Below are 22,901 nucleotides of genomic sequence, written 5' to 3'. Positions count from 1 at the left end.
TAGGCTTAAAGCTGGACCGTAAGCGTCTATCTCAGGCACCGCTTGACGTGCACGATTCATTTCAATTTCATCTCCTGTGGCGCCATCCGGGAGGTAGATTTTGGAATGCATACGTTGAAACTGCGTTCCTAACCATTCACCAATATGAAAAGAAATTGAGTCACAATGACTCGGCCAGCTTTTGGTCCGGCGTAACATCACGCCTATAGGTGTTATCTGATATGCGATGAGGATCGCATGTGAGTGACCCTTTTAGACATTAAACAAATTGCGCACCACGCAAACCTTCTCCAATCGCTGCCCGGCTCGATGTTTTTGACTTTCCGGGAAAGCATCCCCCAGAATATGCTCTTGCTCTCCCCAACATGCCGTCATTCAACTTCGAAGTGGGGCCCCTGTATCCCGATTGAAATGGGCCCCACCGGCTCCATCGCCGTCCAACTCCTACGATCCAGATCTTGCCGCGTCAGCAGAGCCCAATCTCTCTCTCTCTCTCTCTGTTTTTTATTTATTATTATTTATTTTTTGAAGCCGAGCCTGATCCTCAACTTATTGCTCGTGCCGTACCGTGACGTGGCCTTCTATTTCTTCAACGGATTAATGTGGAGTTGGAGTTTGCAGAAGAAGGGAAAAATCGCAAGGGAAGATAGTTTTGGAGCGGAGCGGGGCCCAGTTGTTGCACCCACTGCCACGTGTCGCCTGCGAAATTGACTTTTCCGATGAGTGCACTTGTCACCTCTTCTTGTCGTCTACGTTATAAAAGTTCTTGGCCCGGACGCCCTTTATTATTCTCTCGGCCGGCGAGAGAAGATCACTTTACCTTTTCCTCTCTCTCTCTCTCTCCCTCCCGTTCGCCGGAAAAGATGAAGTCGCCGCGGCGACCGACGCTCGCCGCGCTGTTCTTCCTCTTCCTCGTCGCCTCCTCCCAAGCCCTCGACCTGAACCGCCGGGGGAAGCACAAGATCGATGGGCCCATCAAAACCCTCGTCGTCATCGTCATGGAGAACCGCTCCTTTGACCACGTCCTGGGGTGGCTCAAGTCCACCCGCCCCGACATCGACGGCCTGACGGGCCAGGAGTCGAACCCGCTCAACGTGTCGGACCCGGGCTCCCCCTCCGTCCGGGTCGCCGACGACGCCGTCTTCGTCGATTGGGACCCGGGCCACTCCTTCCAGGCGATCCGGGAGCAGATATTCGGGTCCGAGGACAGCTCCGCCGATCCGAACATGAAGGGGTTCGCCCAGCAAGCGGAGGGCATGGAAGAGGGCAAGTCCAAGACCGTCATGAGCGGGTTCAAACCGCGCCTCCTGCCGGCTTACACCGCGCTGGCGAACGAGTTCGCGGTGATCGACCGGTGGTTCGCTTCCGTCCCGGCCTCGACCCAGCCGAACCGGTTCTACGTCCACTCGGCCACCTCTCATGGCGCCACCAGCAACGTCCGCAAGGACCTGGTCCACGGGTTCCCTCAAAAGACGATATTTGATTCTCTGGAGGAGAGCGGGCTCAGCTTCGGGATATATTACCAAAATATCCCCGCCACCATGTTCTTCAGCAGCCTCAGGAGGCTGAAGCACATAACCAAGTTCCATAGCTACTCTCTGAAGTTCAAATTGGATGCCAAATTGGGTAAGTTGCCGAATTACGTGGTGGTGGAGCAACGTTATTTCGATGTGAATGTCTTTCCGGCGAATGATGATCACCCGTCGCACGACGTGGCGATCGGACAGAGGTTCGTGAAGGAGGTGTACGAGACGCTGAGGGCAAGCCCGCAGTGGAAAGAGATGGCCCTGCTGATCACCTACGATGAGCATGGTGGGTTCTATGATCACGTGCCCACGCCGGTCTCTCACGTGCCTAACCCCGATGGGATCGTCGGGCCCGACCCGTTTTACTTCCATTTCGACCGGTTGGGCGTTCGGGTCCCGACGTTATTGGTCTCTCCGTGGATCGACAAGGGTACTGGTGAGTTTTCGTGACTGGAGTCCGAGGAATGTGGTGCTGTCGTTTTTCTAAAGTTAGCTGTTGTGGATTAGATGTTGCTTGAGGTGCTAATTAAAGAAATTTTAATCAATTACCGAAAAAATAAATTTTAATTGAAAGGTCTAGCAATCTCGTGGAGTAGAAGACAGGTATACAAGATCCACTGAGCTTTCATTTTTGAGCGAAAGGGGATGAGATGCTAAATTGCCCGTTGTTTGTCTTGAGCAGATATTTTTGGATCTATGTCATCCTCACTTTTCATGTTGCCTATTCTTTGCAATTAAGCTTGGATGTGTCTTCGTGAGCTGATTCTGATCACTACAGCTTGGCCTTCAGTGACCAGAATTTCTCTGCTCCATATTGATACTCAGGGTCATTTTGACGGTGTCATTTCCAGATTGTGTGATAATTATGTACTTGTTTCCACCAATGATAGCTTGACTGCAATAGAACTAATTATTACTGCTGAAGCAGGTTATTTGGTTTTTGCAATTTCGTGGTGTTGGAGTTCAATCTATATCAAATTTCTCAGGAATAGAGCTGTACTTAGGGGTTTGGATATTGTAACAGTGCTCAGAAAATATTTGCCTTTTCATTTCACGAGGCTTGAGTGAGGATGATGTGTGATTTGATGAGCAAGTTCATTTGCGCATAACAAAGTAACTTTAGCTACGAGCTCCCTTTGGTGAGAGCTCTGTCTTATTAAGCTGCATATCTCCTTGGGGACTGCCAAGATTGAACTTGATCATCCAATGTTAGATTGTTCTAGGACTATGTCTTCTCTATGTTGGATTTTTGCTCCTTCGAGGATTTGACTTTAATTGTTTGGTGGTTGGTGCAGTGATACACACACCTGAAGGGCCGACACCACACTCGCAGTTTGAACACTCATCCATCCCAGCAACTGTCAAGAAGCTTTTCAATCTTAAGTCAAACTTCTTGACAAAGAGAGATGCATGGGCCGGCAGTTTTGAGAGGTACTTCTACCTGCGCAACACTCCGCGGGACGATTGTCCAGGTATGTTTTATTTCTTTTGCTTGTAGTTCTTTGAGTGGATTGCACATCTATTACAAGCATGATTTTGTTTCTTTTTCGGGTATTGTTGGCTTTTCCAAATTTCCACGTCTTAGAGAGTAGCTTTTACATATTGTTAGCATGCTTAACCAGAAGATGGTGCAACTTCAGTCAACCCTTTTCAATTGCAGCTTAATATACCTATGTCCAGTGGCTTTCTACGATAATAAGTTGTTGCTCTTGGGACTGTGAGTTGCTCATATAAGTGGCATTCCTAGATGATTCTTGGAATAAGAACAAATTTTCAGCTTTGAGGCTTTTCTTTATTTCTTTGGAATAAGCCTTTGTGACACCTTGACAGTCCTTTGTAGAACTGTATTTGTGACGTTCTTATTTTGAGAGAACAAATAGTCGAAGGCCAATCTAACCCAAAACTTATCTATGCAGAAACCCTTCCAGAGGTTACATCACAACTTCGGCCACGGGGCCCAAAGGAAGATGCTAAACTCTCCGAGTTCCAAGTTGAACTGATCCAACTCGCGCAACAGCTGAACGGCGACTACGTGCTTAACACCTATCCAGACCTTGGCAAATCCATGACGGTCAGCCAGGCCAACAGATACGCGGAGAACGCGGTGAGGAGCTTCCTGGAAGCTGGAAGGGCTGCTCTAAGAGCTGGAGCCAACGATTCTGCAATCATCAAGATGAGGCCATCCCTCACGAGCCGAAGCGCGGGAGGGCATCAGAGTTGGTGCGAAGAACTGTGAAGGGGATTGCTCTTGCGGTCGCTGTCTGTATATAACCACTAAGATGAATAGTGATACTTCTGTTGTATGCATTAAGTTCGAGGAAATACTGTTACCATGGGATGTACTCATTATGGGCATTACTAGATTCAGGTGAAATTAAATTATAGTTAGTTGCTGGCAAATGGAGACCGTTGAAGACTGTCGAGAAATTGCAGTTGGCACTTTGTGTACCCATTAATCATAGTAGCAGTTCTGGTTTTAGTGACATCAGGGCATGATTCGAATTTCCCGTACTTGGTTAGCAACATGTTCAGATGGACGAGGAGTCCAATCTTAAATTGATAATTCACGAATATCCCACTAACGGATGAATCTCAGCGAGATGCGATTGCCCTGTTTTCTCGTGGGACTCGTGGTTTTACGTCCTCATTCGAGTTTCGATTCCGAAGTCGGTCGTAGGTTGTGCGATAAAAGTCATGGTTCTCGTGTCGTTTCATTACTGCCATGCTGTGCTCTTTTTAAAGAGCATTGATGGATGTCATATCAAAACCGCCATTCGGTTGGGGTCAGTTTGACATTTGCACCCCTCGAAGACTCCTCTTATTACGGTCAAGGCCACTGGGCTGGAGGGCACGAACGAGAAAAGCCGCGGCGCATGAAAGGCCACGTCACCGTCCCGCCGTGTTCCCCTGATCGTCGGCCATCAATCAAAAGCGAGCACTCTCTCTCTCTCTCCCTCCTTCGTTTTCTCTCTTCCTTCAGTTTTTCCCCCTCAATTCGTCGAAGACGGTTCCGGCACCGCTTCGAAATCTGCGACCGTCTCGCTCGCGCTTCGCTTTGCCTATCGCTTCGACGCACGTTCGCACGTCCTCCTCTTCTGCATTTGATTTCGCGGAAAGAGGATGATGACGAGGCGGAGGAGCTCTGCATTCCCGAAGGTGGTGATCGAGAGGGACACGGACTCCGAAGAAAGCTCCTCCTCCGACGATGAAGGTGAGGATGGCCCGGAACCAGAAACCTCGGAAGAAGAAGAAGAAGAAGAGAAAGAGCAAGAAGGAGAAGGACTTCCGGAGCGTGGAAGTGGAGACGGAAAGGAGGAGACTTTGGCGGATGCTAAGAAGAAAGGCAAAGCACCCATCACCATCAGTCTCAAGAAAGTTTGCAAAGTGAGCCCCTTTTTTGCCTTTGCTCGCTCGTTTTCTTCAGTCTGTTTTCCCCGGCTGATCACTGGCTTTCGATCGTCGCGTGATCGTCTCTGATCTTTTGTGCGTGATTAGGTTTGCAAAAAGCCGGGTCACGAGGCAGGATTCAAGGGTGCCACTTACATTGACTGTCCTATGAAGCCGTGCTTTCTTTGCAAAATGCCAGGTGATTTGTTCTGCTTCCTGTATTTGCGTATATATTCTGGTCTCTAATGTCCATTGGATTGTGTAGTGCTGAGATCATCTATTGATGTAGAAGTCATTGCAGCGTGCTTCATCTTTTCGTTACCAGTGAAATGGTTTCTTTCCCCGACAAGTTCGTAGAGTTTTCCAGCAACAAAGAATGAACTGCATACTGTTATCAATGAAAGCTTCTATTTTTCTATATTTGTACGTGGTGATGCACTTTGTCAACCTAAATAACTGTCTTGAATTTTTACCTGTTTTTCTGTTTTAAAAAGATGTCCCCAAGCCTTCTCATTGACGCACCTTAACTAGTGCCTCAAGTAAGCTCTCTAGTGTTATCGTATTCTTTCTCTCCTTGGTTCGCTTTAGTACACTCATTTATTCAGAATAGCGTGGCAAACTAACCTCTCTCTCTCTCTCTCTCTCTCTCTCAACTAAAGGTGCATGCACATCCCTGTTTTAATTTCAACTCATGATAGTTTAAGACTTGATTTGACATGATTTGGATGTTTGACTTTTCCTGGTAATTTTTTTTTTTCATTGCTGATTAATTTTCGTGTTGTCATTTTTCCAAATTGAATTAATTGAAGGCCACACTACGATGGCATGCCCCCATAGAGTGGCTTCTGAACATGGGGTTGCCCCAGCACCCCACAGAAATACCCAAAATCCTGTGGAATATGTCTTTGAGCGCCAGCTCATTCCAAGAACTCGTCAAGTAAGTAATGAGATGAAACTAATCGTGTATGCTTCTAACAGTTTCTAGTTCTGGAATCGCAATTAATAGCAACAATACAGCAACTGTGATTCTTTGTACTGAATTGTTCTTTCTCATGTAGCATTTGATACAATTGATGCATTAAGTTATATAGTCTTCTATTAAGTTTGATTCATGGGTTTATTGCTAAGAAAGGTATGACTGGGCACTACTTGCAATGGTACAGCTTCAGAAGTAGCCTAAGTAGAAATAGCCAATCAGTGTCCTCAGATTTTACTGTATTTGAGCTGGTGGTGTCTTCTTGGTTTCACGACTAATCTGGCAAGTAAAGGCAGTAATGGGACCTTCTTTTCATCTGTCTGGCTTCTGTGTATTAGTCTAATTTCCAGTTTTTCCCTTTGCCAAATTAATCTGCTTCCCTCTGCTTTTGGCCTTTCAATAAGTGAGTGCATGAATAAGTTAATATCTGGATATTGTGTATGAACTGAGATTTTTAGGTTATGTGCTATCTGAACACAATGTAATGATTTTCTCATTTTTTGGCTTTTGGTGGTTTATATCTCATATCATATTTGCAATTACTTGGGTATCTTGCCATCTATTTCTGATAACTATTTTGTGTGTCCAATTATGTGCTGCCACAGTGCAAACCAGCTTATGTAATCCCCAATCAAGTGAGTTGTGCAGTTATCAGATACCACAGCAGACGTGTCACATGTTTGGAGTTTCACCCAAGAAACAATAACCTTCTTTTATCTGGAGACAAGGTCGGTTTAATATTGACTAAGATTTGATTGTTTGCATTTTGGATGGTTTTCTCAAGCTGAGGTTAATACCTTCTCATAATTGTTCATTGTGAAAGAAAGGACAACTTGGAGTTTGGGATTTCGATAAAGTGTCTGAGAAAGTAGTTTATGGGACCATTCACTCCTGTATACTCAACAACATGAGGTTTTTTTTTTTTATCTGTTCCTGTTTAATATTTATTCTTCTTCCTGGTGCATCAACCAAGGCACTAACTGGCTTAATGTTAACAGGTTTAATCCCACAAATGATGGTATGATCTATTCTTCATCTTCAGATGGAACTATAAGTTACACTGATCTTGAGACTGGAATTTCATCATCTTTGATGAACCTTAACCCTGATGGATGGCAGGTGAATTGTCAGCTCGTAAATTCGCTATTCTTTCAGGTCGATTTAGCATGTTCTTAAGAAACAATAGAAGAGGGAAGAGAAATGGATCTTATGATGCTGAAATTTTGAAACAACTGGTGTGAAACGTATCAGTTAAGAGGGTTTTTTCTACTGTAGGGCCCAAGCAGTTGGAGGATGCTATATGGAATGGATGTGAATGCAGAGCGAGGTCTTGTGCTTGTTGCTGATACTGCTGGTCTCCTGTATTTGTAAGTATTGTTCTTATTACAGTGTGCAATGAGGCCTTTCTTATTTGCTTCAATTGCTGATTTGTCTATTGTGTCCTTCATGCATATCCGTACTGTTATGTATCACAGGCACTTTAGGATCCCTGGAAGGTCCGGATATGTTGGATATGTCGGCTTGGTTATGTTTGTTGTTCTTTTTAATTTAAAGTTGTACTGTTAATCAGTTGGGTGATTTCAGCTTTTAATCTAGACTTCCCTTTGAATCAGGCTCCTGGAAGTTTATGTCTTTATCTTTACTGAAAGAACTGTAAGCGGTTACTTATGATTGAATTTGTCCATGAAATCTCCTACGTTGCCCCTTACAATAACTCAGTTGAAGTTATTCAATTGAAGGTTATTGTAGTAATTGAATGAGTAACTGCTCCTCTTGTCTCTCCGCCACTCCCACCTCTCTTACCCCCTCCTTGCACCAGTCTCTCTTTCTTCCGTCGTACACATGTATATGTGTGCTTAAAGACTAATTTTGGTTGATAGGGCTGGTCTCTTTTAGTGTTAAAATTTATGTCACTGACAGATGAGACAATTTGGGAGGGAAATCTTTACTAATAAAAGAAATAGATCACTAAGACATTTGAGGAATATGAATACTGTAGTTTTTTATGTGATATTTTTCCTCAGATACCACAGACATGAATTTGGTTTTCTTCTTCTTGTGCCATAAATAGGGTGGATACCCGTTCCAACAATGAGACTGGACGGGCAGTTCTGATACACAAGAAAGGCAGCAAAGTTGTTGGACTGCATTGTAATCCTGTTCAACCAGATCTTTTGTTGAGTTGCGGAAATGATCATTTTGTGAGTTCATACTCTAATCATTTTGTGGATGTTGCTCTCTTCTCCTGACAAGCAAACTGGTCATCTCTTTGATTTGATTGAAACGTGTTATGATTGGAGTATTGTAAGAGACCAGTCTAATTAGATTAGGAACTTGAGATCCTAGACTACTGGCAATATGATATGTTATAGGTTTATGTCATTTGGTATGTGGTCTCTTCATGATATATATATGGCTTCTTCCCATCAGGCTCGTATATGGGACATGCGTAAATTAGAAGCAGGGGGTTCACTCTACAACCTCGCCCACAAACGTGTTGTCAACTCTGCGTATTTCTCTCCTATGTCTGGAACCAAAATCCTCACTACCGCCCAGGATAATCGACTCCGGATATGGGATTCAATCTTTGGTGATATGGATTCCCCCAGCAGAGAAATAGTGCATAGTCATGACTTCAACAGACATTTGACTCCATTTCGAGCTGAATGGGATCCAAAGGTGTGTCGAGTTCAATAACGCAGCACTTATTTGTTACATTATTCACTTTGAGCCCAAGTTTGAGATTGAGATAACTTCATCATTCAGGATTCATCAGAGACTCTTGCAGTCGTTGGCCGCTATATAAGCGAGAATTTTAATGGAACTGCTCTTCACCCCATTGATTTTATTGATACCGGCACAGGACAACTAGTTGCTGAGGTCATGGATCCAAATATAACAACCATTAGTCCTGTGAACAAGCTCCATCCCGGGATGATGTTTTGGCCTCGGGTAGTTCAAGGTTTGGATTCAAGTTCCCAAATTTATTAGTAGAAAAAATTCTCCAAAAATCAACTTTATGATTTGGCTATGCATGTTATTTTAGGAAGGGGTGTGAGACTTTTCTTGCTATGTTTAAAGATAATCAGTTGAAAATCTTCTCATGCTTTCAGGCTTTGTTTGCATTGGCATGTTATATTGCGATCTCTTTTTCATTTTTCTCCTTTTCCAGTTGGAGTTGAGTCATTCATCATCTGTACTTTTAATTATGTACAATGAACCAGATTAGATGGACTTAGAATCATTTCATCAGTCCTTTTAATTGCTTCAGCACAATTTGTGGTGAATTTGCAGGTCTCTTTTTATTTGGAGACCAAAGGAAAAATCCGATTTTGTGGAAAAGAAAGAAGAAAGGAAAATACTTTTCTGTGGCAAGGCGGAGAAGAAGAAGCCGGGAAAGAATGTTGGTAATGAAAGTGAAGACGATTCTGATTGCGATGGATTCAACTCTAAGGGAAAAAGATCCAAGTTCAGTAAGAAAGAGTTGATATGTAAGAGCAAGCGGAAAGTTAAACGCTAAGCGCAAGATTTCCTGGGGCTGATTATGTTTTGTCAGCTGACATCCATCTTCATACAGGCTGTTTAACTTGGTGACTGTAAATGTTCGGTTTTTGTCAGGTGTACCCCTCCTAACGCAGGTAGCTTAGCTCTTTACCTTCCTCACTCCATCTAAATATTTCACTTATTCGGTTTTGCTTTGGCTACTTGTAATTTTGATCCTGAGGGACAGTAGTATTTTGATGCTGTTCTTTCACATTTAGTCAGATTTGATATTTTCAAGTCCTCTCTCTCTCTCTCTCTCTCTCTCTAATTTGGGGTGTGGTGTTTAATTGCGCAAGCGAGAACATCTAAATAAAGATAAATGTTGTTCTGGAAAACGGTCAGCGTGACCTACTTAATGAGGAGGAGGGATTTATACATACTGTGTTTGATCACTTGTTTTTCGCAACAATATGTATTATATATATATGTAAAGCGATATTTGTAATGTCTTCTAATGAAATTGGCTGTCACTAGTATGAACATAGAAGATTCCATATATAAAACATATGGCTGTTTCACCCGTGTGGAGTGAAAAAAACCATCAAAAGAGGATGTTGGATGCAAACTACAATCGTACGATACCTTAGCCACTAGGTACCCTTCTAAACATTATATCAGGATAAGCATGTCTTAGCCAGGCTAAATAAACGACACCAACTTTCTCAAGGAACACCTTTGACGGGTCAACGGCAAGTTGTCAGGGTGGTTTTTGAACTTGTTTATAGATTTCTTTGGAAGCAGGGTTAGTGGTGCGCCTCATTCTCCCCTACTTGCCAAGGACCAAAGCAAGCCTAAGGGATCAGCTTTTCATGCCTCATGCAATCAAGACAATTCAAGATTGAATCCAATGTTTTACACTGCATCGTGAATCCAAGCCGATCGACTTTGTCCCGTGTCCCAAGCAGTTTAACCGGGCATCGGAACAGGATATCCAAGAAATCCCAATTTGCCAAATCTGCCATGTTCGTTTGTATCAGCCCTTCTTTCTCCACGATGGCCCTCCATACCTCTTTCTTATCGGCCATGACTTTGGAGTACCAATGATCCTGCAAGAACATCTCTTCAGGAACTTGAAGTCCGAACTTCTTGGCGAGAGCAGGCCAGATCTCTTTCCATGTGAAGCTTGGCCCGTTAATGGAATTAAACGCCTGACCATTGGTGAAAGAAATGCTTTCACTTGTAGCTGCCCATATGTGCTGTTCAGCTACCAGACCAGCATCGGACCCATCAATGCACACCTCTTCCCAACACTCTCTTGTCCTCCAAAAACAAAGGGTAGCTCAAGGTGCTTACAAATTGAGCCATACACGGCCAAACATCCCATGAAATTATACATGGTCCTTCTCGAACTGCCTATCAATAGACCTGGCCGGTGCACGGACCAACCCACCTTGCCAGCTAACTTCTCCTTGAGCAAATCTTCTAAATGGTAATAGAAATTGTACCTTGCACTTGCTCTTGGGCAATCCTCATTGTAGTGGCAAACTCGATGGCCATCGAGCGGGTTTTCCAGGGACACATAATGCTTCATCCCCGTCTGAAGCGAGAAGTGCCTTAGTGAGGGAGAATTTGGGAGGATTGCATCCAAGGCATTGCGCATCATGGCCTTGTTCTGGTCACAGCATTCTGAGCTGTCCAGTGGGAACTGACTAGCCCAAGTGACCCAAAACACATGAGTCACATCCCTCAAATTTGACAGCTTTTGTTGGGTTTCGAAGGGATTCAGGAGATCGCAAGAGATGAAGCGGTAATTGCAACTCTGTATGGGCATGATCTCTGGCCGGCGAGCCACGCCATAGACTCTCCATTTGGATTTGGAGATCAACCTCTTGGCAAGTTCTTTGCCCACAAGCCCAGTGACCCCAAAGATGACGGCCGCTGATCGTTTTCTTTGAGATTTATCAGCTGCCATTAGAGTAGCAACTGTATCAGAAAGGGCACAACACTCGGGTTTAATCTGAGCTTATGAGTTTTGTTTATATGGAGAGACTAACGGACGTGAACATTTATAGGGGCTTGGGACCTGCCTGTTAGAGTTTCCTTGTGGGAGGGTCCAAAGTTGACAAAACTTAACTTCTTTTGAGGCAGGATTTTAAGGATTGTTCGCAGAATTGTCCACTACACCGTTGACATTGCAACTAAAATAAGATGCTAGTTGTTGCTAAGATGAGCAACATGTTTGTTCATTCATTATTCCCCATGAATAGTCTAATCGGGAACTCTTATACGTTCCTGTTTTCTCAATTGCAGGGACCAATGCTACTCTTCTTAGGAGAAAAACTTTCCTACGGCAAAGCTCTTTCCCCTGGTGTGGTGGGATGAACTGGTCAATCATAGTTTCGTACGTAAGCTAGGCATAGTCTTTCGAGGCGCATCCTGATTCGCGTGCAGACCAACTGATATGATTGACTAAATCTCCACGATCTTTGAAGAGCTTATTCTAAGAATGATCAAGCGTTTGCTGGCAGAAAGCGAGGGTGGCCGCGAACTTGCTGGCTTTATGGTTGCAAAAGAATTTTTAAAATAAGTAAAAGCTGTAATCATATTGAATCAACACGCATCTAGGGTCAACATACCTATTCTACACTCTCTGTAGGGGTGTCCTTTTGACGGAGGATTTGGCAATAACTGCAGCCACACCGCTGCACAGAACCTCATCTTCTCATTATTTCCTAGAGAAACGAACCGCAAGAAAAGTATCTTTACTTAAAAAGATCTCCTGAAAAACTGGGGTTCTAGACAAGTTTGTAATCACTGATGACGCTGACATATGTATTGCCTCGAGAACAAGTTTGTTTCTTTAATACATGTGGAAATGGCGTTCGCTTTAATAAACGATTTGATGCTGTTGGGTCGGATTTGAATGTAAGGACGAGATGAGTACACATAGGAAATGTCTGAATCCTATGCACGATGAGATGAACTGAAGAATCTTGCGCAGTAAAATATACGTGCGTGGGCGTCGTGGGATTGTATAGAAAGACCGAAGCCCTGCTCCTGAAGGAAGCTATCCTGGACCCACGTGGTCTCCTTTTTTTGCTTGATAAGCTTCGGGGGATTCTTTGCACACTGCGTAACCTCCATTAATACATTCTTAAGTACTAATGATTCACCTATTTTATCTTCTTAGTTGCACCGAAGAACTCTCATCGGTGACATCATCTCAGAATCTCTAGAACATATGAATATATTTCTGATGGATTGGCTTGAGTCATTAAAATATACCTAGAGGAAGAGAGAAGATATTGGTGCCCTGTAATTAAACAAATAGAGAAGACAGAGCTGTCAATCGGTACGAATTGAAATAGAGCATGCCCAACTTGCGGGTCCATTTTCATCTAGTTATTGTGAATCGATAGATCGATTTTTATTGCCAAATGACAGATCCTGTCTGCATTTCCAATGGAGCTCTCATCACTAGGACATACATGTGATGTGTCACGTCTGTCCTTCGGTCTCTCTGCTAGCGAGGTCAAGGCCAGGGGAAACGCATTCAAAACTCTCTCAAAATACTCATCAAATTCACTCGAGATAGACATGGACAATGTCGGTTCGAAAATGGTCGGATCAATCAAAAAAATTTACGATATACATCCGGCAATTTATTCAGGGCTCCGATAGTAAATCTGACTAAGCCGATGAGTCTTCAGCTGGTGCTTCGACTCCTAAGTTCGCAATATTCATCTGACCTGCATCATAAGAATTTGGAAGACGAAGTCGTCATTGCTAGGGCAGTAAAACTCGAGAAACTATGTTGGCCGAGGCCAGATTTCAGCTAGGAAATTACTCAGGGGGATTTTCTGGACAAAAAAGCATGCTCCGATGACGATGTAGCATAGGAACAGGACCACTCCCTTCATGTAATGCGACGTACCATCCTGCGGAAACAGAACCAAAATGGCCGCTTTTATGTTCTAATCTATGACCCAATCGCTAATTTTTGTTCTAACCAGAGCTGAAGGTGGAACAGATCAAGAAAAACCTGTAAAGTGAAGGAGGTGATCAAGATCGTAAATGCCAGGCAACCAGTTTCGATGAGGCTGAAATCAAGATCCATAAGAGTGCCCATGATCCAGGACACAATCACACATAAGGGGACCTGAGAATTTCAAAGTCAAAAATTTAGTTAACACTAATTTGCAAATGATTAGTTAGTACTCCAATCGTGGGATTCTAGGATTTTCACTGCTTACGACAAACATGGAAATCTGAGTTGCCGATCCTAGAGCCACTCCCAAAGATATATCCTGCCACAAACCAAACGAATAAATAAATAAAAGGTAAAAGTATAGTCAAAAGACGTGCCCACCAGTACCCATATGCTGCCAGCTTGACCATATTCTTAGAGACGAATTTCCGCTGACTATTTAAACGTACCAACTTGTTCTTGAGGGCAAAGATGATAGAACCAGCATGTTCCGCGGCATTGCCAACGATCGGTAGCAATATCACGCTGATGAAACTGATTGAAATTCCCCAGGAACTCGACGCGGCCTGCGGTTGCAAGGTCGCGTTTGTGAGGGTCGACAGGAGTTAAATGGAAACATGCGATACAGGAAAGCGACTATTGTGTGGAAGTCCTTAAATAGGTTTCGCTTATATGATGTGCGATTACCTCGATTGTACCTACGACGTATTCGGATAATAAAGCTATGATCAACGTCATGCCGACCAGCCAACAAAATGCGCTCCAAAATCCTATCACCGCCTTCTCTCCGTCCTCCTCGTCCTCCTGATCATGATAACTAAACAAATTAACCAGTGGAGCATTAAGGTACATTAATTCAAAGAAAACTAAGAAGGATTATGCATTTGAAGTACGTATCTTTATGGAAAAATAAAAACTATGTACGGACAAGTTTGGTGAAAATGGAATTATGACTACAACTTAGTAGTATTTTTTTTTTTAAACTATGGGATTATAGTTTTCCAGCTACCATAATGTTTGCCCGAGAATGTAAATAAACACCAACAATAGCTTATCTAAAGCCTACAAAAGATGTGTTTTCTACAACATAATTAAGAACTTATTTAATTGTGAATTCGATTCGCATAAATTGAATCATATGAGTTTCACGTGAGATCCACATGATCCAACGATCCATTTAAGTTATGCTCACGAGAATAGATACCATACAAATAATAGATATCATACAATAATTCTTGCTCCCTCAAATGGGATGGAATGTTTTATTGCGAGTCACCTCTTGGGACTCGAACATCTGCCGGTGGGTTTTGAGCTGGAAGACAATATAAACCACGTATGCGAGTAGCATCACGATGCTGCTGGCTCTCGACAGCTGGAGCGTGTATTCAGCAACCGAGGCCCCGCCTGGTCCGCCACTTCCACCGTATCTGAACAGCAACGGCAACAGATGGCACAGCAATCCCAGCAACAGAAGGAGCGAGTTCACATCGGCCTGCTTCTGCTTGAACAATCGATCCAAGCAGCAAAAAGAACTATTGGTTAGGCAAACTTATCATCTTTGATTAAATCAATCTTGTCGATGTGGGCGCTACGTACTCTGTCGTATCTCTGCTCCTTCTTGAGGTTGGCCAATCCTCCGCAAAGAAGAGATGACCCCAGCACGAGGAGGAGGTTGGAGAGAACCGAGCCCAGAAGAGAGTACTTCACCACATGTATTTTGTTTTGGTGCAGCGCAAACAATGCTATGATCAGCTCCGTTGCGTTCCCACACGTTGCGTTCAGTAGCCCCCCAACTAGAATCAAGCCCAGCCGATCACATTTATGTCAGTTGTCGTCTCTCACTTCAGAAGCCAAAATCATTTTTAAGGAAGAAGAAAGAAGAAAGAAGAAGTTACAGCTCACTAACCAACCGTTGGTAATAGAGAAACGTGTACCTGTTGGGCCGGTGAAATATGCAATTTGTCTGAAAGAAGAACCATAAAGAACAACGTTAGATACATATGTGGAGTGTCGATTATCAATATTTCTGCGCGTAAGCGCTTGATGTAAAGATCCGCTTACTCGGTTAGGAAGCTGACGCGTTCGGCGAGCGGGGTGAGGCCAAGCAAGCTCAGAGCAAATATCCAAGCCTAGGAGAGATGGAAAAATGCAATGCTATCAGTAAGCAGTTTCCTTTCATCTAGTGATGGATGTATAAGGGGACACATTGAAGAGCACTGCCAATCTTTGCAGTGGAGACACATCTAGATAGTGGCTTGTTATCCTTTTCAATGACTAGCAACCATTTTCATGAACATTGCACTCACTCTTCCGAACTTGTAAAGGTCTGCCGCAATCGCCAGCGGGATTGCCGGGAAGAGTATCGCGAGCTTGGTCCCGAGGATCACCTCTTGCATATTGGCGACCACCTGTCTAAGCACCGGGAGCCGAACCTTGGCCGGCACAAGCATCGGATCGGACTTCTTCCTTAGGACCGAAGAAGCCGATGTATTATGTGGCGCACGCCGATCAGCAAAGGATGCTTCCTTGTCCAAACCGTTCATGTCAGCGCCATGAACGCCGCCATTTTCCAAGTTCCATGGCTCTTGAGAATCCATCGTAATAATGCGTAGCCTTATATGAACTTGATCAGTATGCAAGGAGAGAAATTAAATGCCGAGAGGCTCTTTTGTGGAGGAAATGCTGAGGTGGTTTTATATAGAGATAGGCCAACGCGTGCTCTCTCAGGAAGGAAGAAACGTCCATGCAAGAATCGGAGTACCGCTCCGAGAGAGCAGCTTCCTGGAATTTTCCCACTCTTGTTTTCTTTCTTGCATGAATTTACACGTACTTAACGATGAAGGCGTGCAGGTGCTGGACCGTTGGTAGTGTGTACACATGAAGTTGGCCATATTAGATGGCCCGTTTACGTGTTTTAAGGGTTGCATTTGTAGCCCACACATAAGAAAAGAAATCAAAAACCACCGAATGAATCAATGCTCTCCTGAGGTTGCAATTTAGCAAAAAAGATTAATTGGTCGGGAGAGAATTGGAATTTACCTACTTTAAATAGCATACTACCATTCACACTTTAAATAGCATAACTACCATTCACACATTGACACGTAAGGAAGTTTACGGACCCGTCTTCATTAATATCAGTATTTACTGTACTTAACATATATGCCAAATTATGGAAGATGCATCCAGATTTAAGGTGTTGTTAACATCTCAATCCGTAAACTCGTAGCTTCCAAAACTAAACCGAGCTAGAGTGGAACCAAACAGACCCCCCGCTTGCCTCTTTTCAACCTCCATTAGGCCGAATAATCTGGTACTGAGATGCTTTGTCGAAAGTGTTCTCGTCGAGACAAAGTGAACTGCTTTATATTTTTGCCTTGAGGGTCGATGAGAGGTTGGGGACTGGACAAGGGTAACCATTTTCCAGGTACAGACAAGTCCATTATCATCGGAACTCCGTGAATTGTATTGCAAAGAAGCCTTCATGATTGATTTACATAGAGTGAGAAATAAAATTTTGATTTACCAAGCGATGCATCGAAATGGAAAACAAGAGCAATGCTGGAGATTTAGAAAAAAAAAAAACCGATTTACAAATTTATTCATAAACAACTTATAAGTGCACATTTAAACAAAGGCTTCTATATGCTATGCAACTTATGTAAAGTACGTTTATACAAACTATGGCGTAGATGCGTAGCATGCATCACTTTAAATTTAGATAATTATTACAAATGAGATATATTACCAATCTAACGGAGCCCGCGTAAACTGTTTTTTGGCTGGCTATCTAGAAAATAAACTTTATGATTCGACTTGTATCTAAAATATTAGTATACTAGATGTTGAAGCACTCATTAATGGTATGTCAAGCATCACTTTTCTATATGAGTAGTGTCCATCCTAACGCTGTCCTTTTCAATGGTGCCTCATATCAAAGTAGACAACTGCTTTGGAAGGATAGTGATTGCCTCACGAGTGAACTGACTCTGCACGGGAAGCCATAACTACATGTACAAAATGTTTGTACTCCGAGAAAGTTGACTAATTAATACCCCATCTAAAACTACAACAGTTCTATAAACTATTTCATCGTCATAATGATCACGATTTTACATAGCACGCCTTTCCCTCAAAATCTTTTCGTTTGGTGTGCCAAAAATATATACACAGAAATATATAGATGTCCTTGACGTGCAAATGTATACACATACTCAAATCAGTTAGAGTTGACTTAATGATTAATTGTGTGTAGATTAAGCGTATAACACATGTTCAATTCTTTCAATCATCAAATGAAAACAATCCTCTGTTTAGACCGTCCAACTCAAGTTACGGCACATTTTTAACCCGGTCCACGAGGTTGGCAGGATGCTTCATCAACCGGAAAATTACAAACCACAGAGACGAGATCCCTTTAGTCAGAAAAGATCGTAATCAAGTTGCAGTACGACATCCACGCATGATTTTGGCAAGCAGCAAGATTACTTCAAAATCCGTCGCGCTCAACCCTTAAAACTCGTTCGATGGTCACATCAAGGACTCTTTCGAACCCCTGATCAGAAAGATAAGGTGTGCATGTGCAATAATTAACGTCTGTTTGCGAAAGGGTTATTGAACAAGTCATCCTGCATTCATCGAACGTAGTTCAATACAGATCGAAGAAAATGACTTAGAATTACTCTCTCGCATTAAAAAAAAAAAAAGCATCATTTTTTTTACAAGAGAGAGATACAGCGCAAGAACCAACAGATCCAAATACTTCAACTTGGGTGTGCTTCAGTTCACAACTATAAAGAGCAGGATCTTGTATTGATTTACTTCGCTATATCACCTGAAAAGGAAAAACGAGTATAGAATGTAGATTATCTCTTGTTGCATGTGCTGCATGTCTAAGGTGAAGGGTTGATTCCAGTGTTGGAAGCCAAACTTGTAGCAAAATGAGCATATTACTGCAGCATGCGTGAACCTGATCTATCTCGTTGATATATAGCGAGAGAGAGAGAGAGAGAGAGAGCTTGTGGAGCGAAAGTGCCTATTTTGAGAGCTTATGCGAGGAAGAGAGAGGCGTGTATTTTCCTGTGGAGCGAAAGTGCCTATTTTGAGGGTTTGTGCGAGGAAGAATCATGCAGGCCTTGGCCGTACACCAGATGTAGAACTTTCCCGGAATTTTCAGGCGGTTTCGTCCAAGCGAATCAAACGCTGTAGAGACTTACTCCTTTTGTTTGGTTCTCTTCTTTATCCCAAATACCGGTGAAAAAAACGGAGTACGAAAAAGGGTTTCGCATAAGCTGCCACTTTGGTTGTTATGGACTTGGAAGGAAAGAAGAGATGAGGACTGGACGAAGTTTCCTCACGAACTCTCTCATTCCATCCCTCGTTTTGAGTAAATTGCGCGCGCTAATCTCATTTTGCCATATTAATCAGCAGCATTAAGTTAAGCATTATAGTCACGCTTCTGGCGAGCTCTTGCTTGGGTGTTTCCTTTCCTCGGTCTAGTACGCAAAACCTTCGCAAAGCAACATCTTGACTGAGATGAATTGGACGGCAATCCGAGTATAAAGTACCTGTCGTGAGATTAGTGGAGAATTTTTTCTGAAATTTGTGAACAACGCTAGAGCAGGAGCTTGTCAATAGGTCTATCTCTAATCTTGATGAATTTACTCGTGCCCAGAAATATCTCAGTTGGAGACGTTAGAGATTTCACAAGCTTTTTTGCATACTTTCTTTCTTTGTATGCTCCGAATAGCTAAGACGACCGATGTGACCACATGGGCAAGTGTTGAACTATTGCCCGATCAAATAGGTCGATTGATTAAAGCAAGCAAGAGGTCGAGAGACTCTCGACAAATCAATTGTGTCGTGCTTCAAAACTCGGTTTTTTCAAAGTATACCTAGCTTTAGTCGTTGATTTTCAATAAGCCAATGAAGCTAGGATGTGTTGAGTGCACGCGTGAGTGGTGTGAAAGAAATCTCACATTGGATTTCAAAGCTAAGAGAGATAAGCAATATACTCATTGGTCCATAATTTAAAATTCTGAATTAAATTTGGATCAATTAAATTGTCAATAGGCTCAAATTATGGTTTCCTAGGACCTAGACATGTTAAAATGAGTCATATGCCCATTTGATGGATTAAATTATTAAACAGGTTAAATATATTTAGTAAATGAGTTATGAAGTGATAATCATCTAAAAAGTCATAAACCTAATGTACGATGGCTAATTTAATCTTAAACATTTTAATTATGTCAATTTAGTTCTAAACCTTTTAACAATTTTGTCAATTTAGCTTTAAACATTTCAATTGTATCAATTTAGTCATAAATCTTTTGAATACTCACTAATTTAGTTCTAAATCTATATTTTAAATAATAGGCAAAAGGAATACATTGACAAATCGTCAAAAAAATTATGACTAAATTGGTAAATTAAGAATTGATTATCGTATAATAAGTTTAAGGTTTTGTGGATAGCTTTATTGATTATGAATGAGTTTGAAATAGTCAAGCCGAAAATCATATGGATGTTAAATAGAGTCACAACTTATTTGGACTCAACCCACCTCGATGACTCTCTCTCACTTTCACTCGATCTTATGCTCGCTTACACCGCATTCTCACTACAATTTGGTTATGAGTTTTCCCACATTTGATTAAATATGTATAAGCATTTTAGCAATATGATTTGAGTCGAGTCGGGTATGTGTTGAGTAGGAGTTGGGTCATGTATAGATTAATAGATATTGCATTGCATCGAAATGTGTCAATGAGGGCCGGGCTATTTTTGACCCGACCCGATCTGGACCGACCCACTGAAATCCGGGTCATATTGTCCTGGATCACGGTCTCAAAGCCCATCCGCATGTAATGGGTCGGCCTTATAAAGCTGGCCCGACATACATCCGTCGGAGTCCGGGGAAACGGGCGTGGGCGAGACCCTTCCAGAAGAAACGGCCAACGAAGCGAACCCGAACCCGAACGCAACAGAATCGCGCGGAGCAGCGGAAACAGAGCGCGGCGACGATAAGCAACCGGGAAGCTCTGCAAGACTTCGATCATGGCGGAAAAACTGGCTCCCGAGAAGCGCCACGTCTTCTCCCACAACGGTGCGTTCCGCTTCGTCTCTCACCGTGTTTCTAAATTTGGGGGGTTGGGGATGTTGGAGCGGCCAGGGATTTCTATCTTTTGATCGCGCTTCGTGGCGCGTCGCGTTGCGTTTGGATTCTGCAGGTCAGACGGTGTTCGAGTGGGATCAGACCCTGGAGGAGGTCAACATCTACATCAAACTGCCCCCGAACATTCATCCCAAGCAATTCTACTGCAAGATTCAGTCCAAGCACGTCGAACTCGGGATCAAGGGCAACCCTCCTTATCTCAATGTCAGCCGTTGTTTCCTCGATTCTGAGGATCTTTTCTTTGGTCCCCATTTTAGATGAATTATGGAGTGGGATTGTGCTGTTCCGCTAATGGCCCCGTTTGTTTTTCCTGCTTTGTCAGCACGATTTGATGAGCCCCGTGAAGACGGATTGTTCTTTCTGGACTCTCGGTAATGCTCTTTGTTTCTTACTCCCGATCGCGTTTTTGCTTGTCTGCGGAATGAATGTTGTAGGAAAGTTTATGTCTGGCCCAGCTTTGGTTGCTGCTTGTTGCAGAAGGAAAAAACAAGAGTTTTTCTCTTCCGTAGTATGTATTTGGGTGACCACGCATAGTTGAAGTGCTGCTGTGATTGGAATTTGCTAGAGTGTAGGGGCAGATGCGAACAAGCTTAATTTTTTTTTTTTTTTTCCGTGTCGTGTTGATGAGTTTTATGTTCTTTGTGTAGAGGATGATATAATGCATATAACACTTCAGAAGAGGGACAAAGGTCAAACATGGCCTTCTCCAATACAAGGCCAGGGTCAGCTAGACCCATATGCGTCTGACATGGAGCAGAAGCGCCTCATGCTTCAGAGATTTCAAGAAGAGGTGATTGTTATGTTTTTCGTATAAAATTAGGTTTTCATGGTCTTCTAGGTTGTTGTATTTCCCACATATTCTATTAATGTTATGATTAGAAGTTTTGCACAATAAGGATTTTTGTGGTAACTATTTACTTAATGAGTTTGCTGCGAGTGTTTGGTTAGCATAATGTTTTAGCAAAAGAAGGTTATTGGTCAAACATGCTCATCTATACTAGTTTCGTATGCATGTTGAAGTTTAAGATTCAAGAACTGCAATGGTCCGCCACAAAGCAGTTGCCTCGATCACTGAGACTTGGATGTGCTTTTGTTTATCTGATTCATGTATCCTTTTCCTTGGGTGAAGCATTTCATAATGTTTTGCAGCACGCTGTATGCTATTGCATCAACTCAGTAGTGCTTTGTCACTTGGCGTTGCTCCACTAGAATCCTTTACATTTGACTCTCAAAAGGCAGCTATTTTTCTTTGTGTTGATTGGGAACCTTAGGCAGTGCCACCCCCCTTCCCTTTCCCCTCCACATACGATGCGTCACCTTAGTACCTGTAGCCCCAAAGAAAGGGACTGGATGGTCCAATAACAGTGAGCTAGCAAGTAGTTAAAGTGTATTAATGCCTGTCTTTCATTAGGACAAACCTTTGTTGCCATTTTCCTTTCTTTGACACTTCAAGGTAATCTTTCTGCTCCTTTGTTCTGCCTTGTGACTGATACCCTGCTTGTATTCCTCCCTTTTTGAGCCTACCAGTTTTGTCATTCCTTAAGAGCCTAAAGATAATATAAGATTTTTGATCCAATAGGGTGCGTTTAGTTGTTAATGTACTTTTCTGAGAGTATTTCTGTGATTCTGCTGAAGTTGTTGTTAAGGTGAATTGTGAAAATTTAGGATTACAATGAGCCGAGAATTTAATGTTTGCTTAGCCTTGTCTCTGAGTAACAAATCATGGACCCTCGGAGTGGTACTAGTTCATTTTTCTGGACTCCTCTAATTGTCTAGAAGTATCCTCTAATTTACTTTTTGATTTTTGTCTTTGTTCTACTACATGCAGTTAGCTAACGATGAGGTGTTGGTTGACCAACTTTCAGTGCTCCAACCTTTTTCTACTGCTTGACTCTATATACAAAGATTTTTCTATTGAACTATTCCTTGATGAAGGTGATCTGTTTATGCAGAATCCTGGATTTGACTTCTCTCAAGCTCAATTCACTGGCAACTGTCCTGATCCGAGGACCTTTATGGGTGGTATTCGGTCTGACTGACAATCTTTTTGCCATGATGGCTACTTTTATTAGCTTCCATATCAACTTCTAACAATCTGGTATATAAAATGATCTAACATGGATCACACGCCATTTCCAACTGTAGTGCTTGGATACTTCGTACATGTTCTGTATTATGTCTTTTGTCAAGTGTAATTTTACTTGGAGACAATTAGTGAGTGATAAAGCTGGGTGAACTTTTCTGTCTTTTGTCTCTCTGTAATTCTATGCATAAACAATTTGTAAGTGACAGAGTTGTGTGTTTCACCTGTCAGTCTCTGCTTCCTTTTGCACTTGCAGCGATGATAAGTCGTGCTTCTGCTAT

At 42.7% G+C, this 22,901-nt stretch overlaps 5 protein-coding genes across 5 annotated transcripts; 3 read left to right on the top strand and 2 right to left on the bottom strand.

Moving 5' to 3' along the window:
* Window positions 1–779: 779 nt before the first annotated feature.
* LOC104432652 (non-specific phospholipase C1) lies at window positions 780–4,014 on the top strand. Its single transcript, XM_010045135.3, has 3 exons — window positions 780–1,962; window positions 2,822–2,998; window positions 3,443–4,014. The coding sequence occupies exons 1-3, from the start codon at window positions 864–866 to the stop codon at window positions 3,760–3,762; spliced, it is 1,596 nt and encodes a 531-aa protein (XP_010043437.2). The 5' UTR covers window positions 780–863; the 3' UTR covers window positions 3,763–4,014.
* A 448-nt stretch (window positions 4,015–4,462) lies between these two features.
* Window positions 4,463–9,672, top strand: LOC104432651 (protein DAMAGED DNA-BINDING 2). Its single transcript, XM_010045134.3, is given in 12 exon segments — window positions 4,463–4,910; window positions 5,022–5,112; window positions 5,723–5,850; window positions 6,495–6,617; window positions 6,713–6,801; window positions 6,888–7,008; window positions 7,165–7,256; window positions 7,961–8,090; window positions 8,320–8,568; window positions 8,656–8,818; window positions 8,821–8,851; window positions 9,184–9,672. Coding segments are annotated over 12 exon segments (1,707 nt in total). The 5' UTR covers window positions 4,463–4,646; the 3' UTR covers window positions 9,410–9,672.
* Window positions 9,673–9,903: 231 nt separating this feature from the next.
* On the bottom strand, window positions 9,904–11,396 carry LOC104432650 ((S)-8-oxocitronellyl enol synthase CYC2). The gene is given in 2 exon segments (XM_010045133.3): window positions 9,904–10,690; window positions 10,693–11,396. Coding segments are annotated over 2 exon segments (1,119 nt in total). The 5' UTR covers window positions 11,345–11,396; the 3' UTR covers window positions 9,904–10,223.
* Window positions 11,397–12,711: 1,315 nt separating this feature from the next.
* LOC104432649 (vacuolar cation/proton exchanger 3) lies at window positions 12,712–16,041 on the bottom strand. The gene is made up of 11 exons (XM_010045131.3): window positions 15,667–16,041; window positions 15,422–15,489; window positions 15,295–15,323; window positions 14,957–15,153; window positions 14,637–14,858; window positions 14,048–14,164; window positions 13,810–13,926; window positions 13,626–13,679; window positions 13,415–13,531; window positions 13,220–13,310; window positions 12,712–13,121 (listed from the first exon to the last, which is right to left on the bottom strand). The coding sequence occupies exons 1-11, from the start codon at window positions 15,955–15,957 to the stop codon at window positions 13,063–13,065; spliced, it is 1,362 nt and encodes a 453-aa protein (XP_010043433.2). The 5' UTR covers window positions 15,958–16,041; the 3' UTR covers window positions 12,712–13,062.
* Window positions 16,042–20,294: 4,253 nt separating this feature from the next.
* Window positions 20,295–22,850, top strand: LOC104432648 (nudC domain-containing protein 2). The gene is made up of 5 exons (XM_010045130.3): window positions 20,295–20,468; window positions 20,593–20,741; window positions 20,860–20,908; window positions 21,185–21,327; window positions 22,490–22,850. The coding sequence occupies exons 1-5, from the start codon at window positions 20,420–20,422 to the stop codon at window positions 22,574–22,576; spliced, it is 477 nt and encodes a 158-aa protein (XP_010043432.2). The 5' UTR covers window positions 20,295–20,419; the 3' UTR covers window positions 22,577–22,850.
* The last annotated feature ends 51 nt before the right edge of the window (window positions 22,851–22,901 follow it).

The sequence above is a fragment of the Eucalyptus grandis genome, chromosome 2 (genome assembly GCF_016545825.1).
Source record: "Eucalyptus grandis isolate ANBG69807.140 chromosome 2, ASM1654582v1, whole genome shotgun sequence".
NCBI lineage: Eukaryota > Viridiplantae > Streptophyta > Magnoliopsida > Myrtales > Myrtaceae > Eucalyptus > Eucalyptus grandis.
The sequence above is the reverse complement of the archived record's forward strand: the minus strand, read 5'-3'. Positions and strand labels throughout refer to the sequence as shown.

Bases quoted from the DNA above. Each gene is read 5' to 3' on its own strand.
- LOC104432648 (XM_010045130.3), top strand. From the start codon at position 20,420: ATGGCGGAAAAACTGGCTCCCGAGAAGCGCCACGTCTTCTCCCACAAC. The intron at 20,742-20,859 runs GTCAGCCGTTGT...CTGCTTTGTCAG, and splicing joins GCAACCCTCCTTATCTCAAT to CACGATTTGATGAGCCCCGT. The intron at 20,909-21,184 runs GTAATGCTCTTT...TTCTTTGTGTAG, and splicing joins TTGTTCTTTCTGGACTCTCG to AGGATGATATAATGCATATA.
- LOC104432652 (XM_010045135.3), top strand. From the start codon at position 864: ATGAAGTCGCCGCGGCGACCGACGCTCGCCGCGCTGTTCTTCCTCTTC. The intron at 1,963-2,821 runs GTGAGTTTTCGT...TGGTTGGTGCAG, and splicing joins GTGGATCGACAAGGGTACTG to TGATACACACACCTGAAGGG. The intron at 2,999-3,442 runs GTATGTTTTATT...TTATCTATGCAG, and splicing joins TCCGCGGGACGATTGTCCAG to AAACCCTTCCAGAGGTTACA.
- LOC104432649 (XM_010045131.3), bottom strand. From the start codon at position 15,957: ATGGATTCTCAAGAGCCATGGAACTTGGAAAATGGCGGCGTTCATGGC. The intron at 15,324-15,421 runs GTAAGCGGATCT...TTCTTCTTTCAG, and splicing joins CGCGTCAGCTTCCTAACCGA to ACAAATTGCATATTTCACCG. The intron at 15,154-15,294 runs GTACACGTTTCT...GCTTGATTCTAG, and splicing joins ATATTTCACCGGCCCAACAG to TTGGGGGGCTACTGAACGCA.